The following is a 22,743-nucleotide window of genomic DNA, read 5'->3' as shown; positions in this document are numbered from 1 at the left end:
GTGGTGGAGAAGTACAGTCTGGTCTGTCAGTGTTTGGACTGTGACACAACTGTCAGAACTTTGGTTCTGTGTGCCACCGCGGTGGATTTGAAATGCAGCACTCAAGACGAGACTGAAGTGTAGAGTTAAGGGGTTTAACAAAAAATATTGTATGAGCCGTTTAGGATTGACAGCAATTGCTATACAAGCTCCCCCCCCCTCCCCCTCCCTCCATTTTCAGGGGCTCAAAAGTATTTGGACAAACTAATGTAATCTTTATACAGTATATCAAAGCCGAATGCCACTGGACTCACTTACCACACAATCTCCCGAACCATGAGGACTTGAAATTTGGAATGTAGGTTACCCTTGGCCCATAGGTGCTCGCTAAGAAACCGTTTTAAAGATTTTATGTTCCAAGCTCGTTCTGTCTGTATGTCTGCCGCTTTTCACGAGAGAATTACTTAACGGATTTAGCTCTGGTTGTTTTCTAGAATTTGCTTGAACTTTCCGGTTGATTTTGTGACTTCTCTCATCGCGCTAAGTACTGCTGTATTTATGCTAATCCAACAGAGTGGGTGTGGGCTGCGAGCGGGGGGTGGTATGGTGTGGTGTGGCAGGGGCGTGGCTTCCTCATTCACTCGCCGGCCTCTGTTCAAGTCACTCTACGTCTTACCACGTGTTGGAGCGCACCTCGTCTCTGCTTAGCTAGCGATACCCGTTTGTTCAAAAGATATTATCATCTACAGATTGTTAAGGAATAACGTTTGACGTTTTGAGAGAGATAGATAGATAGATACTTTATTAATCCCAAGGGGAAATTCCCATACTCCAGCAGCAGCATACTGATAAAGAACAATATTAAATTAAAGTGTGATAACAATGGCGGTATAACAGACAATACGGTGCATCCCGAAAGTATTCACAGCGCATCACTTTTTCCACGTTTTGTTATGTTACAGCCTTATTCCAAAATAAATTAAATTCATTTTTATCCTCAGAATTCTGCACACAACACCCCATAATGACAACGCGAAAAAAGTTTACTTGAGGTTTTTGCAAATTTATTAAAAATAAAACTGAGAAATCCCATGTACATAAGTATTCACAGCCTTTGCTCAATACTTTGTCGATGCACCTTTGGCAGCAATTCAGCCTCAAGTCTTTTTAATATGATGCCACAAGCTTGGCACACCTATCCTTTGCCAGTTTCGCCCATTCCTCTTTGCAGCACCTCTCAAGCTCCATCAGGTTGGATGGGAAGCGTCAGTGCACAGCCATTTTAAGATCTCTCCAGAGATGTTCAATCGGATTCAAGTCTGGGCTCTGGCTGGGCCACTCAAGGACATTCACAGAGTTGTCCTGAAGCCACTCCTTTGATATCTTGGCTGTGTGCTTAGGGTCGTTGTCCTGCTGAAAGATGAACCATCGCCCCAGTCTGAGGTCAAGAGCGCTCTGGAGCAGGTTTTCATCCAGGATGTCTCTGTACATTGCTGCAGTCATCTTTCCCTTTATCCTGACTAGTCTCCCAGTTCCTGCCGCTGAAAAATATGATGCTGCCACCACCATGCTTCACTGTAGGGATGGTATTGGCCTGGTGATGAGCGGTGCCTGGTTTCCTCCAAACGTGACGCCTGGCATTCACACCAAAGAGTTCAATCTTTGTCTCATCAGAGAATTTTGTTTCTCATGGTCTGAGAGTCCTTCAGGTGCCTTTTGGCAAACTCCAGGCGGGCTGCCATGTGCCTTTTACTAAGGAGTGGCTTCCGTCTGGCCACTCTACCATACAGGCCTGATTGGTGGATTGCTGCAGAGATGGTTGTCCTTCTGGAAGGTTCTCCTCTCTCCACAGAGGACCTCTGGAGCTCTGACAGAGTGACCATCGGGTTCTTGGTCACCTCCCTGACTAAGGCCCTTCTCCCCCGATCGCTCAGTTTAGATGGCCGGCCAGCTCTAGGAAGAGTCCTGGTGGTTTCGAACTTCTTCCACTTACGGATGATGGAGGCCACTGTGCTCATTGGGACCTTCAAAGCAGCAGAATTTTTCTGTAACCTTCCCCAGATTTGTGCCTTGAGACAATCCTGTCTTGGAGGTCTACAGACAATTCCTTTGACTTCATGCTTGGTTTGTGCTCTGACATGAACTGTCAACTGTGGGACCTTCTATAGACAGGTGTGTGCCTTTCCAAATCATGTCCAATCAACTGAATTTACCACAGGTGGACTCCAATGAAGCTGCAGAAACATCTCAAGGATGATCAGGGGAAACAGGATGCACCTGAGCTCAATTTTGAGCTTCATGGCAAAGGCTGTGAATACTTATGTACATGTGCTTTCTCAATTTTTTTATTTTTAATAAATTTGCAAAAATGTCAAGTAAACTTTTTTCACGTTGTCATTATGGGGTGTTGTGTGTAGAATTCTGAGGAAAAAAAATGAATTGAATCCATTTTGGAATAAGGCTGTAACATAACAAAATGTGGATAAAGTGATGCGCTGTGAATACTTTCCGGATGCACTGTAGACTTGAGCGTTGAGCCTACGCCGTCGTCTGCGTGGCCTAAGGTGTAGCCTGACCTGCACCTCCTCAAAAACATGACAACGCGACACATCGACGTGAACCCGGCCATTCTGGGCAGTTTGGTAACTACGTATTTCTTCATATGTGTTTCTGTTCGTCTTCTGCAATTTTAAAGTAAACATGGAGCACATCGAGGAAAGACTTGTCGATGAAGTTAGAAAATACAGTCATAACTCTGTTAACAATGTCGGCGATGCAATAAATGAAATCGAATAGTGTCGAAATACCATCGTAACTGGGTGTATTATTATCATAACCAGTAATGGCGCGCTGCACGAACACACTTGACTCGACCGTTCCTACTTTTCATGCTCTCTCTCTGTACGTTTAGAGGTTGACGTGTTTGCCGTTTCCTGAGCAGCTTTTTTTTCTCGCCACCCTAGCGACCCGCTTCTTCTTCTCTTCTTTCGTCAACATCTTTTCTCGTTAAAACTGATTAAGTCAGAGTTTGTGTTGCAAGTACGTTTTCTTTCATTTTTCACTTAAGTCTTCAATCTGCCTCAAGAACGATTTAAGGTATGATGAGGTAGGGGAAGTGACGGCGAAGGTGGTAGGGATGAGAACGGCGCCCGTATGCATGGGCCCTGCGGGCCGCTGCCGAGAGTTGATTCTACAATAAAATAAAATTAAAAAGTAGAATGACCTTGGAGGTCAATCATCACCCTGGAAGCGGATAGTAGACGTCACGTAGTATACGTGTACCAAATTTCAGGTCAAACGGTTTGCGAGCTACAGGTGATTTAAAATCCTGGACAGACAAACAGCCAGCCACGGTAGCGTATTATATACGAAGATACTGTCAATTAATGTATTGTGACGTGTCTTGCCATTGCATGGGCTATAGGGAAGGGAAGCAGTGTTGGGGTGGAGTCTTGGGGGAACCCTGTTTGTAAGGGCTTGGGGCACCTCCCTAGAGAGAGATGAGTGACGGGCATCCGGGTTAATTAACGGGGCGTGATAAAAAGGGGTGGTGTGGCCGGAAGTGTGACTTGGAGAGGCTGGAGAAAGTGAGAACAGCATAAGGTGAAAAGGAACGGTTTTTAAGAGAGGTAGATTGGACGAAGGTGATTAGTCTTTGTTATTTTGGAGGTGCCCCCGTGACCCAGACAATGGGCAGCTGTAGGGCACCGTTTATATCGCGGCATATTGAATAAAAAGCCAGTTTGGAAGACTTCCCCGGACAAGCGGCTCCTGAGTGTGTTTATTCGACGGGACGTCACAGTATTATTGGTGCTGTATTTCAATTATTATTATATGTGATGCATATTGCAGTGGTTGTGGGAAGAAGATTCGATAAACCAAAAGCAGTTTGGGGTGCCAATATGGCCTTCCCCGTCTGTCTCTAGTAACCGTTCTTTTAAACAAAACTGTAACGCACGATGGCGTGACAACAGCAGCAAAACAAATGCCACATAGCAAAGTGGCCTCGATCGTCAGGCTTCTGCCGGTGACGCACATTCTCGTAAGGAGGTTCTCGCTCTGGATCGTCTCCTTGGTTGGGTGGCCATCCTTTTAAAGCCCCGGGACGGGGTCAATTACCCTCACTGGGTGTCTCCTCTAGGCTGCTTAGTGACAGTGGCGCCCCCTTCTTGGCCTAAGTGTGGTACTACATACCTGGGAAGAGCATTGGATGGAGATCATGTGTGACAATGGTTTACCGTAAATACCCGTATATAGGACGCATTTTTTTTCTTAAGAAGTAGGCCTAAAAACCCAAGTGCGTCTTATACATGGATACTTTTATTACAAAATTATAAATATATATATATATATATATAATATTCACTAAGTACATGGCAAGCAAGACGCACGCAGGACAGAGCCCTGCCCGCCAACTCTAACCCTCACTCTCGAGTCACGCAGCACCTCACCAAACACCGTCTGTGCTACAGTCCACATGCACCTCTGAGCCACGTTGACTTTTCATTGTTCTTTTCGGTTCCGCCTGCTTTTCTATATATAATCCACCAAGTCGCCTGACCATGGGATACGCACGCACGCACGCAAGACAGAGCCCAGCCCACCAACCCTAACCCTCCTCACTTCCTGCTCATGTGCCCGCCCCCCAACTCCTCATCAAACACATCCCGAGTCGCTTTCTCCCGCGTCCACCCTCGCTCTCGAGGCTGCCTGCTCATATGCCCGCCCCCAGCTCCCCCATTGGACTTTATGATCGTGTGCGCGTCTGTCAGTGCCACTCCTTCGCCTTCGATGGCTGTGTGACGGGGACAGAGAGGAGTGGTTTGAATCCAATTTGAATTTCAAGGTTTGTTTTCAAGCGACATTCGGTTAGCAGTGCTGCACTCGTAGCTACCAGGGTATGCCTCAGTCCGCGCGCAATCAGCCGTCGCCCCCACGCTGGCATTTCACACCATTTCAAATTCAAGTATTTTTGAGGTGTAGCATCGCTAATACTGTATCGATTTTGGAGAAGAACACGGCGTTTGAAAGCTCATTTTACAATACATCCACCTGTATGCCTTATTGTAACGTTTGGAAATTGTTTTATTTTGAGTTTTCACCTCACCGATGCGTCGTTTTCGGCGTCTAGTATATTTCTCGCTCTTTGTTGCTGCTCAGAGACTCCAGCCTAACACAAACGCATGGATACAATCACTGGCGGCGGCAGCAGCAGCTTTTAATTAGTAACTCAAAATCAGGATGCGTCCTATAAACAGGTACACACGTTTTTCCATGGTTTTTAGGGTCAAAAATCTACTGCGTCCTATACATGGTATCGTCCTATATCCGGGTATTTACGGTAGGTTACTTGAGGTTAAGTTAGCTTATGGTAGGTTATGCCAGGTCAGGTGTATATCTGACGAGCCATCGTGGTGAAGGTGACACAGACGCACGTCCACGAAATGCAGCGGTGCAGTATTGGTACCTTGTATCGAAAGTCAGCACGGCAGAAGTGACATCAGACACAGAGGCACGACTTCATATGCGTCAACTTGCTGAACAATGACAATGATGTGGGCGGAGCCACATGCTGTCACATGACTGCTGACTCATTTGTACGATTCGTCGTCACAACAGTGCAAAGACAATGAGACGGCGGCCAATTTGTGTCATGAAATATTAGCTAACATCGGTTTAGAAGTCGGCGAATGTATGAAAAATGTGAGGGACAAGTACGTGCGCTTACAGAAGATAACGTGTAGCAAGAGGAGCGGTGATCATGGAGGGCGAAAACGTCCGTCATTTGATGTTTCGTTCTCTCCTTCTGGCACCACACGGGCCGAATCATTTGCTTGCATGCTACAAGTGGTGAAGTATATGCAATGCTGAAGTATAAACTGCTTTCGATAATGTTGGCTCGAAACAGAAGTCTTTACCCCCATGCCAGTAACGCCAGAGTCGTTTCCAGAAGCACCACACATACAGCAGAATGGCGATTTTTAAAATGAAAACGATTTCCGCCCGCACGAGCGTTTTCACATCGTTGATGAAAGTGTCCCTGCCCAGACTAAAATGACCAAAAAACGCACACGACGTAGCCGTCTGCCTACCCTGGGGATGCGTGCATCGGCAGAAACAGGAAGATGAAGCGTCCTCCGAGCTTGACGTTCCTCTGCGGCAGAGAATGGCCATGGTGAGTACGAAAAAGCAAAACTGGTTTGGACTGACGACGAGGTGGAATTGATATTGAGACTTACGGCCAAGTTTGAGGGAAGCGGAACGGTGGAAAAAATGTAATGTGCAGGATCCAATCAGGGAAGTGCCACGTAATCAGTCGAACCAATCAGGGCGCGATTTGAGGCAGCGTTTTCAAAACTCTCCGTTTTCTTCACCGCTCCACGCTGCAATGCTGAACCTCCGGTTTCAGAAATACACGACTCTGGGGGGCATTTTCCAAAGTCTATGTTTTTGGGGGTTAAAGAACACCGGGGTAGTGTGGATGACTAATGTCTGCGTCTTCAGAGTGTGGATGTAGCCGAGGAGAAATACAGGAACTGCTAAAATGTTCCTAGAAGCACAAATTTGATATTTGTTTCAGTCTGCTAATTTAAATATATCAGGCTGACATTCTGTTTTCTTTTTGAAAGTAAAATGCCTTATTGTAATGTTTAATTAACCCCCAATACCTATAAACTAATAATTCAATTCCATGGACTGTAAATAAATACAAGGAATGACAGTTTAAACTAAGTGGCCACTAGGGGGGCATGAAAGCAGTAAAAGTAATGTACTGGTGGCCACCATGGCTCCATCTTCAGCATTTTCTTTGTGCTTTGACCATCCTTTGAATACTCAGGCATTAAAATCTTTAAATCCAAAACAGAATTATCTTAATTGTTACAACTCTGCTCAATATTAATAAAAAAAAAAAAAGCCAAAATGTCTAAAATCCAATTCTTAGCAATGAGTGCCGTAGGGTTTTATTCCCACATCTGCAAAAATGTTGTGCCAGGTTAGCCCGGAGACTCTAAAGTGGCCACTGTACGAGTGGGGGTACATGCAGTGGGCTGGCAGCCTTGGATCAAGTGGGTTTTGGGACGTTATGAGTCACGTAAGCATGTCTGGGGACCATCTTCCCGGCTCTGATAAGGGTAAGCAACACCAACCCCTGAATGAGAGGGGGCGCTCATGCTAACCTTATCTTCTCTTTCCTCCTCAGCAGCCAAGAAAAAGCAGCACCCCACCTACTTCCAAGAAGCCCCACCCTCCTGCCAGGAAGCCCCACCCCTTCCGTTTCCCAGAATATAAAGCTGCCTGGTTGCCGGAAGGTGGCCTCAGATGCTAAGCTGTCAAGCCCAGTGGACAAAATGTCCGCTGGTAACCACTACTTTAACGTTTGATGAATGCTGTTTCTGTCTGAGCCGTTGTCGAACGTCTTTTCAGTTTACCATTGAACGGGGTTAACCAGGGTGGCACCCCAAATTTTACTGGCATCTCCAAATTGCCTGCCTGCCCAGTCACTTCTTGCAGATGATATGTTACATCAGGTTATTAAATGAGATGAGATAAACTTTATTAATCCCAAGGGGAGATTTAGATGCATACAGCAATAAATACAGAGGTATAAAAAGAAAAGATACAATCATTAGATCAATCAAAAGACAGGTAAATAAATAAATAATATGATTTAATTTGTGCAGAAAAAAGCAAATTAAAGAGTGTAAGTATTTAGTCTGCAACATCAGGAAGAAGTATTGAATTGCCTGGTAGCAGTGGGCAGAAATGACCCCAAGAGAGACGCCTTTTAGCAGCCGTGGAGTAAATGAGCCTGTGGCTATAAGTACCCCAAAGACAGCGCCTCCTGGAGGGGACTGTTCATGATGGCATCCAAATTTTCCCATCGCCCCCCTTTTCCACCACGTCGTGCATGAGAGTTTGCAGAGGACACACAACTTACTTAACAATTTATTTACATCATCGGTAAATTCTGTGACACTCACCCTAAAGAAAGACTGCCTCTTAACGTCTTCGGCATCTCGTTCTGTCGAGCCAAGACGGCGTTCAGGGTTTCTTCTCAGCAGCTTTATAAAACAAAAGTAGAAGAAAGATTAAGAGCAATGTTTGAACAAATCGTAACTTTAAAAAAATATGTAAAAAAAAAAACAAGGGCGGCACGGTGGCGCAGTGGGTAGCGCTGCTGCCTCGCAGTTAGGAGACCTGGGTGGAGTTTGCATGTTCTCCCCGTGTCTGCGTGGGTTTCCTCCCACAGTCCAAAGACATGCAGGTTAGGTGCATTGGCAATCCTAAATTGTTCCTGGTGTGTTGGGGGGGTTGTGCGCCCTGTGGTGGGCTTCACCCTGCCCAGGATTTGTTCCTGCCTTTCCCCCCTGTGTTGGCTGGGATTGGCTCCAGCAGACCCTCGTGACCCTGTAGTTAGGATATAGCGGGTTGGATAATGGATGGATGGATGATTGTAAAAAAACAAAAATGTACCCCATTTTTGGAGCTCTACTTCCGACACTTAAATCTACGTTTGCTGCATTGGCATACGACTTCCCTCGTTCACACTTACACCGAATACAGATGGTGAAGAAGTGGGGGGTTCAGGGGGTGGAGTGTAGATGGGCGCAGAAATGGCTCAGACACAGGAAGCAGAGGGTGACGGTGTGAGGAACCTCATCAGAATTGGCTGACGTGAAGAGTGGTGACCAGCAGGGGTCAGTGCTGGGGCCGCTGCTATTTTTAATAGTTATAAATGATTTGGATAGAAATACAAATAACAAGCTGGGTAAGTTTGCAGATGATACCAAGATAGGTGGACTGGCAGATAATCAAGAATCCACTGAATCATCACAGAGGGACTTGGACAGCAGACAGGCTTGGGCAGATTTGTGGACAATGAAGTTTAATGTCAGTAAATATAAAGAATTACAGGTAGGGAGTGAAAATGTGAGGTTTAAATACACAATGGGCAGTCTGAAAATCGAGAGTCCACCTTATGAGAAGGATTTAGGAGTCGTAGTAGACTCAACTGCCAGGCAGTGTTCAGAAACCATTAAGAAGGCTAAGAGGATGATGTCAGGTTATATAGCGCCTTGATGTGTGGAGTGCAAGTCACTGGAGGTTCTGCTCAACCTTTATAACACACTGGTGAGGCATCATCTGGAGTCCTGGGTGCAGTTTGGGTCTCCGGGCTACAAAAAGGACATAACAGCACAAGAAAAGGTCCAGAGAAAAGCAACGAGGCTGATTCAGAGCTACAGGGGATGAAACTGAATGTCAGTAAATGTAAAGTACGACACGCAGGAAGTCAGAATGTGAGGCTTGAATACACAATGAGAGGTCTGATGAGTTATGAGGAAAGATTAGAAGAGCTGAACCTTCTCAGTTTAAGCAAAAGGAGATGAAGAGGAGACCTGATGTGTGGACTACAAGTCCTATTAATGCTTTATAACACACTGGTGAGGCCTCATCTGGAGTCCTGAGTGCAGTTTGAGTCTCCAGGCTACAAAAAAGGACATAACAGCACAAGAGAAGGTCCAGAGAAGAGCAACCAGGCTGATTCAGAGCTACAGGGGATGAAACTGAATGTCAGTAAATGTAAAGTACGACACGTAGGAAGTCAAAATTTGAGGTCTGAAAATTGAAAGTTCACCTTATGAGAAGGATTTAGGAGTCATAGTGGACTCGTCACTATCATCTGCCATTCAGTGTTCAGAAGCCATTAAGAAGGCTAACAGAGTGTCAGGTTATATAGCGCCTTGATGTGTGGAGTACAAGTCACAGGAGGTTCTGCTCAGGCTTTATAACACACTGGTGAGGCCTCATCTGGAGTCCTGTGGTCAGTTTGGATCTCCAGACTACAAACAGGACAAAGCAGCACAGGAGAAGGTCCACAGAGGAGCGACGAGGCTGATTCAGGGCTACAGGGGATGAGTGATGAGGAAAGATTCAAAGAGCTGAGCCTTAAGGAGATGAAGAGGAGACCTGACTGAAGTGCTTAAAATGATGAAGGGAATCAGTCCAGTGGGTCGAGACGGTGACTTTAAAATGAGTTCATCAAGAAGACGAGGACACAGTTGGACACTTGATAATGGCAAATTTCACACAAACATTAGGAGGTTTTTCTTCACACTGAGAGAACTACAGAAACCTGGAATAAATGGCCAAGAAGTGTGATGGACAGAAGGACTTTAGGGACATTTAAAACTTAACTTGATGTGATTTTAGAAGAGTTAAGTGGACAGGACTGGCGAGCTTTGTTGGGCTGAATGGCCGCCTCTTGTCCAGACTGTTCTAATGTTCCATATCTGTCAGACTCTCCACTGCTCCGGGACACCAGCAGTCATCCACATCCTCACACGTCTCCTGATCCATATTACGTTGTGGCCTTTGACGTTCATATCAGCTTTCTGTTATCGTTTGGTAAAATCAAGTTTAATTTTTTTTTTCTTATTTTGTTTCAGACAAATCCATTTTATTACATGGCCTGTCCACTGGTACTGTGAGTGCTGTGCAGGGTGGTGGCAGACCATCTGCATTTTCCCCAGTTGATTCTGGGGTTCATCAGGGGTCTGCTCTACTGAGTGTTGGGCAGGATCGTGGGGTCCAGCGGCTGTGGGGCATCTGTTGGTGAAGAGAGACGATGCTGTGATCTTCACAGAGTCAATGGAGGCTCTGATCGGGGCGCTCGAGAGACTGAGTGAGGGGTCCGAATGTCGGGGCCTGTGAGGGTCCTGATAAAACCCAAAGATCAGGCCTTCAATGACCTCTTAGGCACGGCCATCAGCTGTGTGTCTGTCTGCGGAGAGAGTGTCAACCTCGTCATTGAGAGGTTTACTTACCTTGGCAGTGACATTCATGACTCCTATGAAGTCAGCAGACGGATTGGCAGAGCATTGGGGGGGGTCATGAGGTCACTGTAAAGGGGTGTGTGGTGCTCCCAATATTTCTGCAAAAGGACGAAGTCTTTAGAATCCTGGTGCTCCCTGTTTTGTGAGGCATGGATGCTATCCAGTGACCTAAGATGAAGACTGGACTCCTTCATGTGTGTCTCTTCTGAGAATCCTTGGGTCATGCCCGAATGAGGCACATGACCTGCATTGTCAGGGGGCATCAGTCATGGCACTACAGTTATGTGACGCAGTTCCCCAAGGATGATATGGCTCGCAGGACCCTCATTGTTGAGGACCAGGCCAAGGGGACGCCCACCTAACACATGGCTGCAGCACATAGATCGATGGGCGGGACTGGACTGTGTCTCTGCCTGGGGGTGTTGCCAACTGGGACCCTGAGCTGTTTCATCGTGTGGTGGGTGCAGCAGTGGGCTGTACCAGTGCCTGCTCCCTAATCTGACCTGACCTGACTGTATTTGAGTTCCTGTAGGGCCAGGAGGATTACGGCAGGAGACGGCAGCCCACAGCCAACGGAGATAATCAGGCACTACCAGTAACGACGAAGATCATCACATTGTGGTCAGCAGCACAGGAGCGCCGCAGGGGACTGGACTTTCTCCGGTCCTGTTCAGCTTATAGACATCGGACTTCCAATACAACTCGGAGTCCTGCCACGTGCAAAAGTTCACTGATGACACTGCTATGGTGGGCTGCATCAGGAGGAGTACAGGAACCTAATCAAGGACTTTGTTAAATGGTGCGACTCAATCCACTTACACCTGAACACCAGCAAAACCAAGGAGCTGGTGGTGGATTTTAGGAGGACCAGGCTCCTCATAGACCCCGTGATCATCAGAGGCGACTGTGCAGAGGGTGCAGACCTATAAATACCTGGGAGTGCAGCTGGATGACAAATTGGACTGGACTGTCAATACTGATGCTCTGTGTAATAAAGGTCAGAGCCGACTAGACTTCATTAGAAGGTTGGCATCCTTCAACATCTGCAATAAGATGCTGCAGATGTTCTATCAGATGGTTGTGGCGAGCGCCCTCTTCTACGGGTGGTGTGCTGGGGAGGCAGCTTAAAGAAGAGGGACACCACACGCCTGGACAAACTGGTGAGGAAGGCAGGCTCTATTGTAGGAATAAAGCTGGACAGTTTGACATCCGTGGCAGAGCGACGGGCGCTGAGCAGACTCCTGTCAATCATGGAGAGTCCACTGGACAGGATCATCTCCAGACAGAGGAGCAGCTTCAGCGACAGACTGCTGTCACCATCCTGCTCCACTGACAGACTGAGGAGACCCCACACTATGCGACTCTTCAGTTACACCCGGAGGGGTAAACGTTAACATTATACAAAGTTATTGTCTGTTATACCTTCATTGTTATCACTCTTTAATTTAGGAGAGTGTCAAGGAGAACAAAAACAGCTGCATCCACACGACTCCTAGGCCCTGCCTCATCTATTCTGTATTCTCTTTAAATAAAACTGCATTTTTCTTTCACGTTTAGTTGCCTCCATTTCATCAGAATTTGGCCCTCTTGTCCTGCTTATGTATGGAAACTGTCTTTCAAAAATCGCTCATGGGGTCATTGAACTGCTCATTGTTACATGCGTTGTTCCTTTTGCCCCTGAACATCTCTACATTCATTTTAATAGACCTCGTGTTCTTTCTGTATTCTGCGTGGCCCTTTCCCGATTGCTTCCTGCTCATTACAACGTCTCATTCCTCAATTGCTCGCCCCTCATACAAGTAAACCATATTTCAACACAGAGGACGCAGAAGAGTTGCTTTCTGTGGCATTTGTTACATTGAAGCTCGTCAGCAATTGGACTTTGACAGATTTTATTAAAGGACACCGTCGCGTCCCCAGAGCCGGTCAGTCCAATTAGGTGACAAAGGTGGCCGCACATGAGGAGTGCACACTCTGGACCCTGAGGGCCGCCATTTATGAAACTCACAGATACCAACCCCACCTATATACCCATCCAGCCCCCCGGGTCCTTGAGGACTAATAATGCGATGGGTCCAACTGCAGACCTCCGCAGCTCTGTGATTCAGGAGCTCCTCCGCTGGACAGCTGTTTCCGATGGGAGTGTCAGCTCCGTGGAAATATGTTCTTTTATATTGCGGCGCTTTAATAAACCTTTATTTAAGTAATTATAACGGCGATATCCCTCTTTTCGGCGATAGGCGGCGACAAAGTCACAGAAAAGACAGAATATACTTAGCTTGTTTAATGCGGCTTACGTTGCTGTAAAACCAGGGAAGACCAGCGAATTCCATCTGATAAACCGTACAGCAGCCAATTGGATTGCAGGTTTTTGTCACCTGGTTTACTAGACTGGAGTCCGATAGCTCTCCAAATCTTACCCACCGTGTCCCGGACGTATAACATAAAGCAACAACCTCCTCAATGAAGTGGCGCTCTGGTGGTCCGCAGCGAGAGTCTATTGCTAATAATACTGAATATTTGCTGTGGACATGGAGGGGTGCCGTTTCTGGAGTGCATGGCAGCCCTTTTTGCCACCTTGGTGTGCGCTATGGACAACAAGAGGTTTGGTTTTGATAACTGTTGGGGTGCCCGCTACGCTCTCCATTGGAGACCACCCCACCCCTTGCTGTCCTCCAAGTGTAGTAATACCGAATGCACGCTATGGACACGTTTGTTGTGCGCTCCAGACCGTTCTGGAAACGCCCTTCCAAGTCAGCGCTATGGACACTGGCGGGTGCCATTTTGGTAACTCAGGGGGCCAAGGACGACTACCAAAGCACAAGGAGCTTTGACCAGCTCTGCATGTTCAAACAGTACACTAATTTCACAATGTCAAATTTCTCGTTAGTTTCTATATTTCTTTTCTAAAATCTCAATATTTGCGCTGGAAGTTGAGGACATACATTTTTGAGCCTCTTTTTGCTGGTATGCAAGCTTTACAAATGGACACCGAAGAAGATGCTTGCGATCCAATAATTTAAAAAAAAAAACCCTTCATTGAAAACTCAAATTCTGCCCGTTACCGGACGGGTCGTCATAACGCAGACTTGAGTCACCTACTAAGTTGTGCCCATACATGCCAGCCAGTGTGTTAGTGAGGGGGTGATCTTACCCTTCGCATGATCCCAATGGCTTCCGTTGACAGAAAGCGTGGATATCGCACTTCGTCGTTGACAATGCTGTCAAACACTTCCTCCTCGTCATCTCCTGGAAATGGAGACTGCAAAGAGAGAAAAGCACACTTGTTTATAGCCAAGAAGGGTAAACGGACATCATCTGCGGGCCGCCGTGACCCTCCTGACCCTACTGTTAAGGTTACAGCCAGTGCTTCAAGTACCACGACTTCTCAATTTGGAGATGTTGCTCAGCTGGCACTCTCCGGCGCAACCTGGCTTCGATCCGCCTCGTCAATACCCACCGCCTTGGACGTGGCACCTGAAACTCTGAGGGGCACCCAAGCTCATGGATCGTGAGAGTGGAATCGGCAGCTTCCCCACTCACCGGTCTTTGATTTCCCCAAACCATCCATCCATTATCCAACCCGCTATATCCTAACTACAGGGTCACGGGGGTCTGCTGGAGCCAATCCCAGCCAACACTGGGCAGGAAACAAACCCCGAGCAGGGCGCGCACACACACCAAGCACACACTAACCTAACCTGCATGTCTTTGGACTGTGGGAGGAAACCCACGCAGACATGAGAAGAACGTGCAAACTCCACGCCAGGAAGCGAACCCAGGTCTCCAAAGTGCGAGGCAGCAGCGCTACCCACTGCGCCACCGTGCCGCCCTCCCCAAACCACCAATCTGTAATTATGGTGCTGGAAGAGAGACCCACTAAAACTCCCCTACCCACAACGTGCCCCACACTTGAAGTTAACACATCGGTCTTATACCTTGGGCACTTCAAGCACTAACACCAGATGGCTTCCATTTAGACTGCTTGATTACTGCTCTGTGGATTTCTTATTCTGAAGTCCTTCCACAAAGGGTCTTATACATACGTGGACGTGGACAAATGTGTCGGTCCGCTTACAGCTCATCGCATGTAGAATGACGAAATGAAACGCCATCGTCCCCTGTGTCCCCGCATGTTCTTGAGACGTCATCGAGTAAAGCAAAGCCAAGTGTGACAGGAGAAGAAGTGTTGCGTATTCTACAAAGATCTTCTGTAATGGCCTGCGCACGTTTGTTGGGACCCCTACAAGAGGATCCTAAAAAACTGGATTGGAGTGATTTGTCAAACTGGATGTTTTTCTGCAGTCGTACAATCAATCAGTCATTCAGCCAATTGAAATGGAGAAGAGTTGTCCCTCTGCTGTTTGGTGTCATCGTGTGTCCCCACACTGAACGTGGACCAGAGAAAGCAAAGGAGAGAGTCGTCTGAGGGGATCAGAAAGAAAATGACAGACAAGCACGTTAAAGGCTAGAAGACCACCTCCAAACAGCTTGATGTTCCTGGGTCAACTGTGGGAACTATTATGAAGAAGTGCAAGGTCCATGATGTGGTCTGGACGTGGCCACAAGAGGAAAATCGACCATAGGTGGGTAGTGGGAATGGATGACAAGAAGCCAAGGAAAACTTCCAGAGAGAGAGATATACAAGCTGAACTCCGTGGTCAGGGTCCATCGGTGTCTGATCACACTTTTTGAGTGACAGTGGGCTCTCAATGGAAGAAGACCCACCTAAAAATGCCAGACTGGAATTTGCTAAAGAAGTCACAGTGTTTCTGGAAGAAGGTCCTTTGGAGAGATGAGACACAACTGGAGCTTCACGGTGAGTCCCATTAGCTTGGTGTCCACAAATGAATACATGAAGCTCTCAAAGAAAGGAACAGCAGACCTACTGTGAAACGTGGAGGAGGCTCGCTTAAGTTTTGGGTCCGCTTTGCTGCGTCTCACACTGGGCGACCTGAGGGTGTGCGTAGGGAACGAGGAAATCTCAAGGCATTCTGGAGAGAAAGGTCATAAAGCTGTGTCTCAGTCACAGGTCATTGATCCTCCAACAGGATAAGGGGGCAAGACACACAGGGAAAAGCCCCCAAGAATGGCAGAGAACAAAACATAGGACTATGATGAAGCGGTCTTCTATGAGCCCTAATTTGAATCCTCATGAACAAAAATGGAAGGAACTGAAACATGAGAGTCCGGAGAAGACCCCCATTCACGCCCGAGACACAGTTGGCTCAGGACGAGTGGTCCAGGTGACCTGTGGACAGGTGCAGACGTCTCATGGAGAGCTCCAGGGGAGTCCGGAGAAGACCCCCATTCACGCCTGAGACACGGTTGGCTCAGGACGAGTGGTCCAGGTGACCTGTGGACAGGTGCAGACGTCTCATGGAGAGCTCCAGGGGAGTCCGGATAAGACCCCCATTCACGCCTGAGACACGGTTGGCTCAGGACGAGTGGTCCAGGTGACCTGTGGACAGGTGCAGACGTCTCATGGAGAGCTCCAGGGGAGTCCGGAGAAGACCCCCATTCACGCCCGAGACACGGTTGGCTCAGGACGAGTGGTCCAGGTGACCTGTGGACAGGTGCAGACGTCTCATGGAGAGCTCCAGGAATCACTGGTGTGCAGTGATGGCAAACTGTAAAGGTGGTGCAACCCAATAAGAGGTGAAGGGTCCCAACATTTGGGGTGGATTGGTGGCTCTGAGGTTAAGGATCTGCGCTGATCTCCAGAAGGTTGCCGATTCGAATCCCCGTTACTGCTAAAGGATCCTACTCCATTGGCCCTTAACCTGCACTCGCTGTACAATGGCTGACCCCGTGCTCTGACCGCCAAACTAACAAATTCTTAATACAAGAAGATGTATAAAGTGAAACAAAGAACAATTTCTCATTTGAAATTCTGCGTTGAATCCAAACTGGAATGCAAGGTCCGATTTTTGTTAAAGACGGGATTAACAACAAGGGGTGCTAATGACTTCAAGATATTCCAGAGACAATCTTTTTCGTGGAGGGGCACCAACACGTTTGTCCATTTCTGAGGACAACTCTACCTTTCAATGCGCGAGATCTACTGGAGGGTGGCAAGTGAACTCTCCGTCATATTTTGGCCCCTGTGATTCCTAAGCTTATAAGTTAAGATGACTCCAGGGGGCACTGTACAATGGCTGACCCTGCGCTTTGTCCCCCGAATAGACAACTTCCCTTCGAAGATTAACAGAGTAAATCAAAAAAAACAAAATGAACAGCTAACAAGTAGTCTGTCGCCGTACAGACTGCGCGAAGTTACTAGAGAGGTCAGAAACCTAAAGCACACGACGTATCGCAGAGTTTCAACCAATGGCATCTTTCAGGGGAGGCTGAAGAAAACTCCTTTGTTCTATGGTGGCTTTATACACCGTGATGGACGGCCGGGACACCCAAGGAGTGGAAGGCAGCTACTTTGGGACACTGCCTGCCTCCCCCAGGACATTAGATGGCAGCTTCCCTGGACTATAGCTGTACCCTGCATTCCTGCAGGGCACCATGGGATATGGAGTTCGCTTATACAGCCCTTGCTGGGTACCATGGGTGCCGCCAGGGGGATGCTGTGAGACAAGGATGGGATGCGAAGCCCGGAAATACTAGAAGGTCATGGGGACGGAAGCCCAGAAGTACTTCCGGGCTGAAAAAAGAAAAAAAAAAATGTAAGTTGTCTATCTGACCCAGAAGTGCTGGCAAGTCGCGTGATCGGAAGGAAGGAAGTACTTCCGGGTCGCACACTATTTAAAGGACTACAGGGAACCCAGCCAGACAGCCAGAGTCGGCGGACAAAGCTTGCTGGGAGGTGTGGAGGAGAAAGAATACAGAGAGAGAAAGAAGAATATTGTGCTTAGTGTTTATTACTGTGGTGCTGGGAGGGCACTGTTTAAAGAAGGTGCTTTTACCCAGTGTGTCTGTCTGTTGGGTTTAAGGGGCAACATTGACCCCTAGCCTCTACAACACTCACTGGGTAAACTATTAGGAACACCTGCTTAGCCATGCAATGATCTAAGCAGCCAATCACGTGGCAGCAGCAGCAGCACAATGCATACAGCCCCGCAGATGTGGGTCAGCAGCTTCAGTTCACGTTGACATCAAAACACCAGAATGGGGACCAAATGCGACCTCAGGGATCTCCGCCATGGCATCATTTGTTAGTACCAGACGGGCTGGTTTGAGTATTCCGGACACAACAGTTTACTTGGAATGGAGCAAAAAAAAAAAAAAGCCAACATCAAGTGAGCCGCAGTTCTGTGGACGGAAATACAGTGGTGCCTCGGTGCCACCTTAATCCGGTCCAGATCCTTTGACTTCTACCAAATAGGACGTATACCAAACACATTTTTCCCCATAAAAAATAAAGGGAAAATGATTAGATAGATAGATAGATTCATCCGTTCCCATGAAAAAATTCCTATTGCTATTGGCATATTATACATTGATGGGGTTGTATGAAATAATTTAAACACTGCTTAATACTAAAATACATAAATACAAAAGCAATCAGATGAAATAAATGAAAATTGAACCTCACTTTACCTTTTAATCACGTCTCTGTTTTTCACATTCGTAGATACCGTCGTTCTCGGCATACGGTACAAGGCAGCCAAGTCCCGGATACGCATGCCACCTTCATACTTTTCAACAATCAATTCAAATTTACGCAAAAAAACACAAAATCACGTGAAAATTCACAGAGAGTTATAGCGCGGTTGTTCACTGAATGCTAGCAACTGGCGTACTGACGCTCGTGGGCAGTCGTGGCTTTGTCTCGAGAGGCGTAAACGAGGGTAGCGCGCGGTGTTCTAGCAAGCGAGTCGTATACCGAGCAAAATGTTTCGATTCCAGACAGGACGTATACCAAGTTGGACTTATTCCACAGCGGTACCACTGTACCTCGTTGGTGGTCAGATGAGGAGCAGCTCCGTCTCTAGGAGCGTCAGAGGACTGGCACTTCATGAAGTGTGGGGAGGAGAGAAAGACAGCAAGCTATGTCTGCTCTGCCCTTTTCATGCCCACAATTGTTAAATGGCAACACAACAGTAGGCTTCATAGCCATAACTCCTGGCAGTACTGGAAATGAAAGTTCAAGCTGTCATGTGTAATAATGTACACGATTATAACATGACAACAACAGTTCAGAGGCAGTGTCTCTGTGACCAAACAGTAAAGTTTGTGAGCTCGAATGTCAAAGGTCTCAATCACGAACTAAAGAGGAACAAAGTGTTCTCTCACCTAACGGGTCAAAATGCCAAGGTAGTATTTTTACGGGGGGTTAGTTTTGTGAAGTTTGACTTGATTGTATGGAATGTTAAATGCTTTTAATAAATTCAGCAAAAGACAAACTGAGCTGAGCGGACGTAAGAAGGCTGAACATTGAGGCGGATGGGCCACGACGGTAGAAGACCACGTCAGGTTCCACTCCAATTAGCCAAGAGTGGAAAGTGAAGGCAGCTGCAGTGGGCACAAGGCTTTCCAGATATGGACGGTTGAAGATTGGAAGAACATCACGTGGTCTGATGACTCTCGAGTTCTTCTGAAGCACACAGATGGTAGACACCAACAGCATGAGTCTGTGCACCTAACCTGCCTTCTGTCAGTGGTGTAACGGTGTGGGAAATTGGTCCACTCTGGTCCCGTTTACACCAGTCAGTGACACTCTATTTGAGTATCGTCGCCGACCATTACGGACTTCCAGCATGATAATGCGCCACATCACAAAGTCAGAGTCGTCACAGACTGGAGTCAGGAACATGGTAGTGAGTTTGGTGGCCTTCCCAATCACTGGAGCAGAATCCCGTAGAAGACCTTTCGGGATGTGGGAGAACGTGAGCTTCACAGCTTGAAGGGTGCCAATGACAAATCTACAGAAATTGTGCGACGCCATCAGGTCAACGTGGGCCAGAAAATCTCCAAGGAACATCTTGTGGAATCCATGACATGAGGCTGTTTTGAGAGCAAAGGGTGGCCTGCTGCCCAGTACTGGGATGGTGGGGTCCTAAGAATTTGCTCAGTGAGTGTATATTGGGATGATTACACCTCTCCCCTGAGACTTGGATTACATGACGTGAGCCTCCCCTGTTGAGATAAGAGGACGGGGGGCTACACAAGGCTCTAGACCAGCATGTGCAGGACAGTCCCGGGTGGCAGCAGGTACTTTGCCGTCTTGGTTTGTTTCTACACCCCCGGCCCTTGCACCCCCCTCTCTTGGGGTTATTTTATAGTTGAATTATCCTTTTGCATCCTGTGGATTCCCAGAAAATCAAAATGCCCTTCTGTTTTGTAAGAGCTTCAAAATGGATTTGCTCCGGCGTTGTGCAGATTTGCCTTCAACCGCCCATCCATTCCAAAAAAAAAAAAAAAGGTAAACAGGAAAAATCATCTACTGACCTCTCCCACCAGCATCTCGTAAATGAGGACCCCTAAACCCCACCAGTCCACGGCACGGGTGTAGGAGGTGTCTGTCAGCACTTCGGGGGCCAGGAATTCAGGGGTACCGCAGAAAGTGCTTGTCCGATCTCCATAACCCATTCCTGTAAGACAACAAAACGGATTGTCATTCATTTCATAACGCGAGGGGGATTCAGTTGTTACGCACCACGTGTGTTTGTGGATTTGATGTCATGTGACATACATCAGGGCCCCCGGCACTGGCTGGGGGTCCCACGATGTTTCTGATTTTACTATCAAAACAGGGACCCCAGGGCACTAGTTTGGCCGGCGGCCGATGATGCTGTGGGTCACATACTAAATTTCAAAACAAAATGAACTTCTCTCATATAAGCCAAACGCATCTCATTGGCTTACAGAATTTCATTAACTGACCTCCACAATCCATCAGAGAAATATGGCCACACGTCCCCCTGTGAATGTAACCGCAAGGCAGGACCAGTCCAAGGGACAAGGCGCCAGTCACTAACCGCACACATCCAACCAAACCCACCGCAGTCGACTGTCATTCACCAATCAAGTCTTTGAGATGTGGGACGAGACCCCAAGTGGCCAAAAGGAGAACACACAGAGTCGACAAAGCCGGGGTGTGGGATCTGAGAGACCGTGGGACCCACCGGGTCGCCACAAAAACCCTGACAACACTGAACAATCGGCACCAACCTTCTTTACAGAGGCCAAAATCCGCTATCTTGACGTATCCTTCAGTGTCCAGCAGCAGGTTGTCCAGCTTGAGGTCTCTGCAAAGGGGAAGGAGAAGGGACAGGCTTTGATGTCCATCATGAAGATGAAGAAGATGAACATCCCACCAGGGAAAACCAGCCAACGTCATTAGACAAACACTTTCATTTTGTAATATTAAAAGAATATTCTGCCCACAAATTACAGATAGACAGACAGACAGATAGTTAGTTAGAATGAAAGGCAGTATAAGACAGACAGACAGAAAGACAGACAGACCGATAGATAGAGTGAAAGGCACTATATGATAGACAGACAAATAGACAGACAGATAGACAGATAGATAGATAGATAGATAGCATGAAAGGCAGAATATAATAGACAGACAGACAGACAGAGTGAAAGGCAGTATATAATAGACAGACAGATAGATAGTAGATAGCGTGAAAGGCAGTATATAATAGACAGACAGACAGACAGACAGACAGAGTGAAAGGCAGTATATAATAGACAGACAGATAGATAGATAGATAGCGTGAAAGGCAGTATATAATAGACAGACAGACAGACAGACAGACAGAGTGAAAGGCAGTATATAATGGACAGACAGACAGACAGATTTAACACTCCTTACCCCACAGAGTTTGAAGTGGTGGCCGAAGAAAAACATTGTAATCTCCTTTTTGCACGGAGACAGCACAGCATTGTGGGAAAGGAGTCTTTCCTGTTTATACTGCATGCAGAGTTTTCCAAAGTTCGTTATTAACAAAGTTTGACTAAAAAAAAAAAAGCGCCTGCCTTTTGAGCATACAAGTGGATATCAGATGTGTGGAATTACGTGACTCAAGTTATGTGACAATTACCCGATTGTCTGCTGTTGTCCACCGTTTGCCAATACAGGGTCCTGTGCTTTGTTATGGGCCTTCTCCATGAAAAACGAGAGTAAAAAGATTTTTCTCGGACATCACTGGTCATTTCTGTAGGGGGATGGGACTGGACCGGGGGGTTTGACTTTTAGACTTGGCAACCCCCGCCTCCCACCCCGGTTGCCAGTGGGAATCCCAAGCGGTTTTGTTGTGTGGTGGGTGCGGCAATGCATTGTACCAGCGCATGCTGCCCGACCTGACCGGACTATAAACTACAAGGGATTAATAATATAGCTCTCTATTATAAAAGGAAATCGTGAGACGAGACGAGATTATTGCCAAGAGATTTTTTCAAGTCCCGCCCTCAACTCCGTCCACAGTCCTCTCACCTCTCATTGGTGTGAATGCTTTTGTCAGACATACTTCCTGCGCTCTCAGCTCTTATAAAATTTTATGTTTTCCTCACTTTAAGTTCCCAATAAATGAAGACGTATTGTGTTCAAATCTAATTAAAGAATTTCATCCTGAAGGGTTATCAACACGGGCAATCCATCACCGCGAAACGATGAAGTCAAACAAATTAACATGAAAATTGTCGATCGGTCACACGGCAAATTGGTTAAATGCGTATCAATAGACTCTGCTGAAACAGTTGGTGGTGATGGTGTGGAAGATGAAAACATCAACTTACAACATCACGAAGAATATCTACAACCGTTAACACCGTCCAGACTTCCACCGTCCAAATTACTGTTGAAAGGAGGAAGGATGTCTCGTGGTTTGTGAGCAAAGTGAGCAGGAGGCAGAGCCCCCTAGTGTCTATATAGAATATCATATTTGTGTGTCGTGTTTCCTGAAGACTTCGGTCATTTGTGTAGCAGCCATACTACCTGCACTTCAGGACAGGCCCTCGATTTTCT

The 22,743-nt window shown here is 47.0% G+C and overlaps 1 protein-coding gene across 1 annotated transcript in view; it reads right to left on the bottom strand.

Moving 5' to 3' along the window:
* The window catches only part of pkn1a (protein kinase N1a), an 81,916-nt gene that overhangs the window by 694 nt on the left and 58,479 nt on the right, over positions 1-22,743 (bottom strand). Inside the window, 4 exon segments of the mRNA XM_039770441.1 lie at positions 7,962-8,042; positions 13,969-14,076; positions 20,217-20,359; positions 20,940-21,016. Coding sequence (XP_039626375.1) covers positions 7,962-8,042; positions 13,969-14,076; positions 20,217-20,359; positions 20,940-21,016 — 409 coding nt within the window.

Source organism: Polypterus senegalus, chromosome 12, assembly GCF_016835505.1.
Source record: "Polypterus senegalus isolate Bchr_013 chromosome 12, ASM1683550v1, whole genome shotgun sequence".
NCBI lineage: Eukaryota > Metazoa > Chordata > Cladistia > Polypteriformes > Polypteridae > Polypterus > Polypterus senegalus.
Note: the sequence above shows the minus strand (reverse complement) of the source record. Positions and strands in the feature narration are given on the sequence as shown.